This window comes from Myxocyprinus asiaticus, chromosome 50, assembly GCF_019703515.2.
Source record: "Myxocyprinus asiaticus isolate MX2 ecotype Aquarium Trade chromosome 50, UBuf_Myxa_2, whole genome shotgun sequence".
In the NCBI taxonomy this organism is placed as follows: domain Eukaryota; kingdom Metazoa; phylum Chordata; class Actinopteri; order Cypriniformes; family Catostomidae; genus Myxocyprinus; species Myxocyprinus asiaticus.
This window is the reverse complement of record NC_059393.1, coordinates 11,525,704-11,535,683: the sequence shown is the minus strand read 5'-3', so window position 1 is coordinate 11,535,683 and position 9,980 is coordinate 11,525,704. Positions and strand designations below refer to the sequence as shown.

Here is a 9,980-nt window from a genome sequence, read left to right as displayed (position 1 = left end):
TGGTTCAGGGAGCATGAGGAATCATTTTCAAACATGAATTGGCCACCGCAGAGTCCTGACCTTGACCCCATTGAAAGTCTTTGGGATGTGCTGGAGAAGACTTTATGGAGTGGTTTGACTCTCCCGTCGTCAATAAAAGATCTCGGACAAAAATTAATGCAACTTTGGATGGAAATAAATGTTATGACGTTGCATAAGGATGTCGAAACAATGCAACGACGAATGTGCGCCATAATCAAAGTTGAAGCTGTTCAACAAAATATTAGAGTCTGAGACTTTTTTTTTTTTTTTGGCCAGGCAGTGTAATACGTATATATTAATATAATACTTAAATCAGACTTATACATTAATATATACTGTAATATAATAATACTGCACTGTAAGTGTTGGGTCTGTGCGAGTCACCTACTGACAGCTGTGTTTCCCCCACTTTTAAATGACTGCTTCGCCTCTGATAACACCAGTGGCCAAGAGAACAATATGCAAAACCATCATAAAGCCACTGTATGGACCCATTGATGGCACAGTCCACAAGTACACCCAACAATTGTAATGGTTGTTGTGAACAATTTCAGGTACATTGTCCAGGACAATTGTACTGTACAACGCTGGATCATTATTGTAGACATTTCTTTGTTTCACATAAAGTTTGTAAACTCTAGGAAGGTGTAGAGAGGTTTGTTGCATGGTTGATGTAAGAGTACGGGTAAATGATAGGGAAGAGGTAGTCGTAGGAGCTATAGTTGAGTCTTTTTGAGATGTTGTCTGGAATGCATCTTGACCGCATTGAAGATGTTCATAGGTGAATGTCTGCAGCAGATGGTTTTGAAAGTGGTGCAGTTCATGGCATGCAACTCCTTTTTCCAAATCATTGACTAGCCTTTGGTTTTCACAAATCCATTCTTAAATACTCCAAATGCTGTAATCACAATTCCATTTGTTGCCACTAAGAGTGAGAACTTTCAATGCCCTTGCGTGTTCAAAAATTTAACCAGGAAGATACCTCAGATAGTTATGGTTGAGATCAAGAATTTAGAGACTTGCAGTATGCTGAAAGATTGTTGCTGGGAGAGACTGAAACTTGTTTTTGTGTAGCAATAGTATTTGAAGGCTAGTCAGGCCCAAAAAAAAGTTAAGAGTGCAGCTCCTTACTATTGTTATGTTTCAAGCTTCATCAAGTTTGGCAAGTGACAAAGGAGGTTCTTTGGCAGGGAGCTCAGCTTTTTGTGTAAATAGAGCCATCTTAAGTTAGTCATGTTAGAGAAAAGGTTCCAAGGGACAGTGGATATGTTGGTTTCATAAAGGTAGCGTTCTTGGAGTCTTGGATCTAGGGGGTTTTGTAGAGGGTGAGCTTGGTGAGATTGGACAAGTAGTAGAAGCTCTCAGCTGGAATATACCGGAGCTAGTTGCTTGACATTGAGTGAGCAGCGAAGGCATGTGCCAGAAAAGGCGTGGTGCCTTAATGACAGCTTAAAAACAATCGACACAGGTAGATTTTGGCCCACTTATGATCAAGTTAAGATGCACACCTATGCACTAATAACTACCAAAAGCTTATTCAGAAAAATCCAACAACGCAAGAAAACCACGTTTACATGAAATTTGAAATCCCCAGGGTTTTTTGTAAATGCTTTTGACGTCAAAACATAAACAGGCAAGCACACAACACTTGCACACATTGAATAATCTGGTAAGAATATTTCTAAAGGTGTTCACATGCAGAACGAATCTAGGGTAATGGGCAAAATCTGCCTGTGTCAGTTAGTTTGCTGAAACGGTTTATGAATTTACCCCAATTAAGGAAAACCATTTAAGGTGTACATTGACCTTAAAAATTGTCGAGCATAATTGGTGCAAGATAATTCCAACTCATGATAAGTCATAATAATAGTACAAGATGGCAAAATCATAAAAAATCGTACAAGTTGCAAAAACAAAAAATTCAGAGGTCCATGTTGGTGGACTCTTCTCTTCAGCTCACCCCAGTTCAGGGGACTGGGATGGCCATGGCAGAACCTTGATTTTGTGGTCAGTGAACCATTTTTGTGTTGATTTTGATGTTTGTTTTGGATCATTGTCCTGCTGGAAGATCCAACGAGGGCCCACTGTAAGCTTTCTGGCAGAGGCAGCCAGGTTTCGATTTTTTTATCTGTTGGTATTTGATAGAGTCCGTGATGCCATGTATCCGAACAAGATGTACAGGACCTCTGGCAGAAAAACGGCCCCACAACATTAAAGATCCAGCACCACATATAACCGTGGGCATTGGGTACTTCTTCATCTCTGTGTGCGCCAAACCCATCTCTAGTGTTTGCTGCCAAAAAGCTCTTTTTTTGTTTCATCTGACCATAGAACCCAGTCGCATTTGAAGTTCCAGTAGTGTCTGGCAAACTGAAGACGCTCGAGTTTGTCATTGGATTAGAGCAGAGGCTTTTTCTCTCTCTCTCTCTCTCTCTCTCTCTCTTTTTTCTAGGTGATGTCTGATTTTTTTTTTTTTTTAGACTTTCTGATCCCAAGACCCAATTAATTTCTGCAATTCTCCGACTGTGATCCTTGGAGGTTCTTTGGCCACTTGAACCATCCTCCTCACTGTGCGTAGAGACAATATAGACACACGTCCTTTTCCAGGCCGATTCTTAACATCTCCAGTTGATTGGAACTACTTAATTATTGCCCTGATGGTGGAAATGGTTATTTTCAATGCTTTGGCTATTTTCTTATAGCCACTTCCTATTTTGTGAAGCTCAACAACCTTTTGCTGCACATCAGAACTAAAGGAATTAAAGGAATTTGGCCTGTGTGTTGCCTCATATTTATACCCCTATGAAACAGGAAGTCATGGTTGAACAATTTCATGTTCCTAGTCACCCAGTTGCACTAAAAATGTAAAATATGAATGGGAATAAACTTCAGATGTATTTTACTCATAAGAATTTCTAGGGGTGCCAATAATTGTGGCCAACGTGTTTTGGAGAAAAATATTTATTTAATAATGAGATATTTCCCCTCTTTCAATTGTTTTACTTCAATCAAAGGTTAGATTTTTGTGAATTTTTGGAATGAAAGATCAAAAGGATAAAAAGTTTCTTTGCAGTTTTTTTTTCACAGCCTTCTTTGTTCATATTTACCAAGGTGCCAATATTTTTGGCCACCACTTTATACCCATAAAGAGAGTATTCCTTGAGTGATGTTCAGAAGTTTGAGATGTATAACTACGTCTTACCACTAGAGGGAGACAAGAGCGTTTGAAAAGCCCATTTTTAATCATTCAGGTTGTAGCATATTATACGATGTTTAGGAACTGATTCTAGTAGCATTATGCACTCGTACGTAATTGTGAATTCAAATATCCAAATAATTCTAATCAATATTTTGCACAATGGGATAAAAAAAGTAAAACCAAATATCTTCATTTGATGTTTTATTGATGTGACATACAAATAAAATTAATTTTATTTTTTCAAACAGTACAGAGGCCATGTGTATATTATGACTTATCATAATTATCATGAAACATTATTAATACATATAATTCCATTTGGAAAAGTCTTCTGCTCTTTTTATGTCTAATCTTAAAGGGATAGTTCACCCAAAAATAAAAAATTCATTTACACACCCTCATGCCATCCCAGATGTGTATGACTTTCTTTCTTCTGCTGAACAGAAATGAAAATTCTTCTTCAGAATATTTCAGCTCTGTAGGCTCATACATTGAAAAGGAATGGTGGCCAGAACTTTGAAGCTCCAAAAAGTACATAAAGGCAGCATAAAAGTAACCCATCTGATTCCAGTGGTTAAATCCATATCTTCAGAAGAGCTATGATAAGCATGGGTGTGAAACAGATCAACATTTAAGTCCTTTTTTCCTATAAATCTCCACTTTCACTTTCACATTCTTCTTCTTTTGTTTTTGGTGATTTGCATTCTTTGTGCATATCGCCCCCTACTGGGCAGGGAGGAGAATTTATAGGAAAAATAGACTTAAATACTGATCTGTTTCTCACCCACACCTATCATATCGCTTCTGAGGACATGGATTAAACCACTGGATTACTTTTATGTTTTCTTTACGTGCTTTTTGAGCTTCAAAGTTCTAGCCACCATTCACTTGCATTGAATGGACCTACTGTGATGAGATATTTTTCATAAAATCTTTGTTTGTGTTCAGCAGAGGAAAGAAAGTCATACACATCTGGGTTGGCATGAGGGTGAATAAACGATGAGAAAATTTTTCATTTTTGGGTGAACCAACCCTTTAAAGCAGAAAGTAGATGAATTCGCTGATTTCCTCGGTTCTGGTCCTTCACCTTAAGATATTCAAACACAGTATTTCCAGAAACAGGCTAAAATGAAACCAGAAAACAATGAGTATGAATACAATTGGTGAAATCCAACCACCAAACAAAATATAATTAATTACATACTTTTGAATTGGATTCTGCAATATATGAGCAAATCATTTCACTTCTATAACATTATTGAATAGCACTGATGTTTTGCTAAAGTTGTTAAAAATAAAGTTACACTCACCATCATCTCTTTTGTTAGGCATAGATCTCTCTTTTTCTATTGCATTAGACACCAGCGTCTTTTCTAGATTTAACTCCTCTTTTAGGACTGCAAGCTGAAACAGGGATTTTTAAGGTAAGACTTGATCTAGGATGAATGACCCACACTTAAATAATGAAACTATGTTTATTCTACTTTATAACAAATTGTGATGGAAGTGGCAGGCCTAACCATTTAAAATCACACTGCATACAAGAGGAATTCAAAATATCCTAAAAACTTTAGTGAATATTTTAATTGACACATTTAAAATGGTAAATAATTGCCACTATTACTGTATAACACTAGTTTTAATAATAATTAGGTTTTTATATTTAGTGACAATAAACTTTTTTCTCCTGCGCATAACCAAGAATGCAAATACCTTTTGCAGCTCTGTGATTTTGCTGGCCAACTCGAGTTCTGTGATTTATCAAGAACATGTACTGTAAGTAAGGGCAGGTTGTATTTTTGTAGGATGCTTGTAATTTGAATTAGCTACACTGAAAAAACTCCTATGTGTAACACAAATACAATTTATTTTAGTATGCATTTTATGAACAACTTTACCTACTACATCCTCTTGGGCAGGCATGATGTTTTTCCATAGCAAAAATGCCACAATCTGGTTCTGGATATTTGAATCATCCTTTGAATGGAAAACTTGGCTGACTGTAAAAAAGGAAATATGCAATTCAACTCACAAGCAGGCAACAGAGGAAAGTTTCCAGACAATGAGACAGATTTAAATAAATTCTATGTTCAAGAACTTATTTCAGTCAGTCATTTAAATCAAAATAAATCTACTTCAACACTGGTCTTTAGTTACCGCTGGTAATATTACTCACCTGGACTTGCAAGGCTTCTTGTCCGAATGCTGAGAGTACTAATCACTAGTAAAAAAGCCAGAAGTTGTGGAAGAAAGCTTGCTGAGGTTACTCTTTCCATGGCACTGAGGAAATGCTTCTGGTATCTGCTCCTACCTGACCAAATGTTCTAATGTTAAAGGTCCTTCAGACAAGACACTTTTAATCAGGTGTGTGGAGATGTGAGGATGTGTCATTGCTGTAAATCAAAAGTGTAATGTTGTATATTTTTTTTAAGAGGAAAAAAAAAGGGACCATGACAGGAAGGACTGATGATCTAATGCGGCTTCAGGGCCAATGACAAGACATCAATCACACTGATATAAAAGAGGTTTGGACAAGAGTAAATCACTATACAACTGAGTATCATTAATCTATGAAGATGGCAAAGTCTTCCTGGCATTCATTTAATTTAGCTAAAAGTCTTTGTAAGTCAGTTCCTCTGGTGTGGTTGTATAATAAAAGAAGGCTGGAATAAAAACAAAATCCAGAATAATGACTGATATATAGAGATTTTCAAAAAATGAAACTCAATTCAATCATTATAGTATCCTACAATAAATTAATATTCTGGGTTCAATGCAAGTTAAGCTCAATTGACAGCATTTGAAGCATAATGTTGATTACCACAAAAATTAATTTCGAATCGTGCCACCTTTTCTTTAAAAAAAGCAAAAATCAAGGTTACAGTGAGGCACTTACAATGGAAGCGGATTGGGCCAGAATTTTGGAGGGTTTAAAGGCAGAAATGTGAAGCTTATAATTTTATAAAAGCACTTACATTAATTATTGTGTTAAAACTCATGTGTTATTTGAGCTGTAAAGTTGTTTAAATCATCGTTTTTACAGTTGGATTAGGGTTTACGGCATTACATCGTCATGGCAACGAAGTTATAAAATTGGATATAACTTTACACAGAAAAGGTTAGTTTGCGATTTAATCACACTGAAATCATGTTAACATGCAAACAGTGCTGCCTAGTATTTATCTAGCAAATCTCCACTCTCTTCCTAACAAAATGGACGTATTACATCTCCTCACCCGCACAAACAAGGACTTTTCAACCTCTGCTGCCTTGTGCTTCACAGAAACCTGGCTGAGTGAAGTCATTCCGGACAGTGCATTACATCTGCCGGGCTTTCAGCTGTTCAGAGTGGATCGCATTGCAGAGTTAATGTTGAAAACGAGTGCCGGTGGAACATGCTTTTGCATCTATGAAAGTTGGTGTACAGATGTAACAATGTTGAAGAAGATGTGCTGTCCTAATTTGGAAGCGCTCTTTATCAACTGTAAGCCTTTACTCGCCACGGGAGTTTTCCTCGTTTATTCTGCTGAGTGTTTACATTCCTCCACAAGCGTGTGTGAGCACAGCGCTGCAACAGCTGGCTGATCAGATCACAGACACAGAACAACAATACCCGGACTCAGTTATTATTATTCTCTACGATTTTAACAGAGCCAACCTCACCCGTGAACTGCCAAAATACAGACAGCACATTACATGCCCCACCAGAGACAGAAATATACTGGATCATTGCTACACAACATTAAAGGATGCATATCGCTCTGTTCATAGACCAGCTTTGGGACTCTCTGTTCACTGTCTGGTTCATCTTCTTCCAACCTACAGGCAGAAACTTAAATCAGCTAAACCTGTAGTAAAGACTGTAAAAAGATGGCCCTATGAAGCAGAGCTAGAACTACAAGCCTGCTTTGACTGCACTGATTTGAGTATTTTTGAAGCTGCAGTCACCAATCTGGACGAGCTCACAGATACTAGGACATCATATATCAGTTTATGTGAGAATATGTGCATTCCTACTAGGACTTATTTAACATTCAACAATGACAAACCATGGTTTATAGCAAAACTCAGGCAGCTTCGTCATGCCAAAGAGGATGCTTACAGAAGTGGGGATAAAATCTTGTACAATCAGGCCAGAAACACACTGTCAAAAGAGAATACAGTGGCTAAAAGTAGCTACACTGAGAAGCTGAAAAACAAATTTTCAGCTAACGACCCTGCATCAGTGTGGAGAGGCATGAAAGACATTACTAACTACAAGACACCATCCCCCAACACTGTAGGGAATCAACAACTGGCTGACGACCTGAATGTGTTTTACTGTTGATTTGAAAAGCCCAGTCTCACACCCCACACCCGCTCTGACCTTCACTTCACACAAACACCAACACCTCCTGCAACCATCCTCTTCCCTCTCCTGCTACTCAACCTGCACTTAAGATCTGTGAAGAGGATGTGTGCCGGGTCTTCCAGAAACAAAAGCCAAGGAAAGAACAGGGCACAGACAGTGTTTCACCCACTTGTCTGAAATCCTGTGCTGACCAGCTGGCCCCCATCTTCACATAGATCTTCAACAGATAACTGGAGCAGTGTGAAGTCCCATGCTGCTTCAAACACTCCACCATCATCACTGTCCCAAAGAAGCCCAAAATCGCAGGACTTAATTACCACAGACCTGTCGCTCTGACGTCTGTGGTCATGAAGTCATTTGAGAGACTGGTGTTGGCCCACCTGAAGGACATCACTGAACCCTTTCTGGATCCCCTTCAATTTGCATATCGAGCAAACAGGTCTGTGGATGATGCAGTCAACATGGTCAGCAACATATCCTGCAACATCTGGACAGACCAGGATATATACAAGGATCCTTTTTGTGGACTTCAGTTTGGCTTTCAGCACTATCATCCCAGCTGTTCTCCAGACTAAATTAATCCAACTCTCTGTTCCCACCTCTATCTGTCAGTGGATCACCAGCTTTCTGACAGATAGGCAGCAGTTAGTGAGACTGGGGAAATTCACTTCCAGCACCTGTATGATCAGCACTGGTGCCCCCCCCCCCCAGTGTGTTCTCCCCACTACTCTTCTCCCTGATGGTTGCCCCCTGCCCTCCCTTCAAGAACTGTACACTTCCAAAGTGAGGAAAAGGGCTGGAAAAATCACTCTGGACCCCACTCACCCTGCCCACTACATTTTTGAACTTTTGCCTTCTGGCCGGCACGACAGAGCACTGAGCACTAGAACCGTCAGGCACAGGAACAGTTTCTTTCCTCAGGCTATCCATCTCATGAACAGTTAAAACTGCATCACTGAGCTATAATTATGCGCAATACACAGCTTAGTCTATTTATATTTATCCAACATATCATACCTCTTCTGCCTTTACATTCCCTTGCATCTGTATATAATAGATTTGTATTTGTACATGGATTTGGACCATGGCATGACTGTTGGTGTTAAAAACAAGAAACATCCAGTGAGCGGCAGTTCTGTGGAGGGAAATGCCTTGTTGATGAGAGAGGTCAACAGAGAATGGCCAGACTGGTTCGAACCGACAAAGTCTACGGTAACTCAGATAACCACTCTGTACAATTGTGGTGAGAAGTATGCTATTCTGAGATGCGGGTTGGCGCTGTTTTGGCGGCACAAGGGGGACCTACACAATATTAGGCAGGTGGTTTTAATGTTGTGGCTAATCATGTATATATATATATATATATATATATATATATATATATATATATATATATATATTGTCTTATTGTGTATTTCTATATACTTATATTTTCAATTCACTTTTTATTTTTATTCTATTTTTTTATTATCTCTGTGTTGTTGTTGTATTGTTTGTGCAGTGGAAGCTCCTGTCACCAAGACAAATTCCTTGTATGTGTAAGCATACTTGGCAATAAAGCTCATTTTGATTCTGATTATTTTATAGAAATCAGATTATCAGATTACAGGATTTACTGGCATTACATCGTCATGACAACAAAGTTAATATTGGATAAAATTTACACAGAAAGGGTTAGTAAGAGTATTTTTCACACTAAAATCGTGTTACGCCTGTAATGTTTACGTCTTGTGGCTATACTTCTGAAACAGTGAGTATTTTAACATTTATTGCATGGCCCCATAGACTTCCAATGTAAGTGCCTTACTGTAACCTTAAGGGTTTATTTATTTATTTATTTATTTTTATTTATTTTATTTTTTTTTATAAATGAGGGTAATAAGTCAAAGTAATTTTTGTTGATAACCAACATTATGCCACAAAGGTTATCAATTGAGCCTAACTTGTATTTAACCCCGAATATTCATTGTTAGAGCTCTTGACTTTTACTTTAATCCAGGGTCAACATAAATACCGATCATAATTCAGTTTTAAAAACTGCTCAAAATCTGTTTTTTATATTTAGTTAGTTCTAACAGATGTAGATTGGAAGAATTCGAGCCTTGTGCAGGTTCAAGTGGGTGTGTTATGAACGCGTGCGGGCGCGTGCTTCTCTGCGTGAAAGGATGTGAGCGCGCGCGTGCGTGGCAAGTCCCGCCCTGCCATCCGTAGCAACACACACAAACTTGCTATTACATCATTGTGGAGTCTCTGCATAGACTTACATGAATTTTATACAGATCTAACGATAATGTATATCCCCTAACCCTACCCCTAAACCTAACCCTCACAGAAACCGTTTTGCATTTTTACATTAAAAAAAAAAAAAAAAAACATAATTTAGTATGTTTTTTAAGCCATTTCCCTCGG

At 38.3% G+C, this 9,980-nt stretch overlaps 1 protein-coding gene across 1 annotated transcript; it reads right to left on the bottom strand.

Annotated features, from left to right (window-relative positions):
• Window positions 1-3,408: 3,408 nt before the first annotated feature.
• Window positions 3,409-6,591, bottom strand: uts2d (urotensin 2 domain containing). Its single transcript, XM_051695106.1, has 6 exons — window positions 6,457-6,591; window positions 5,397-5,527; window positions 5,119-5,220; window positions 4,934-4,971; window positions 4,531-4,624; window positions 3,409-4,343 (listed from the first exon to the last, which is right to left on the bottom strand). The coding sequence occupies exons 2-6, from the start codon at window positions 5,494-5,496 to the stop codon at window positions 4,318-4,320; spliced, it is 360 nt and encodes a 119-aa protein (XP_051551066.1). The 5' UTR covers window positions 5,497-5,527; window positions 6,457-6,591; the 3' UTR covers window positions 3,409-4,317.
• Window positions 6,592-9,980: the final 3,389 nt, after the last annotated feature.

Coding starts and splice junctions, on each gene's coding strand:
- uts2d (XM_051695106.1), bottom strand. CDS start 5,496: ATGGAAAGAGTAACCTCAGCAAGCTTTCTTCCACAACTTCTGGCTTTT. Junction 5,221..5,396: donor AAGAAGCCTTGCAAGTCCAG/GTGAGTAATATT, acceptor CCTTTTTTACAG/TCAGCCAAGTTTTCCATTCA. Junction 4,625..4,933: donor AAATCACAGAGCTGCAAAAG/GTATTTGCATTC, acceptor TCCCTGTTTCAG/CTTGCAGTCCTAAAAGAGGA.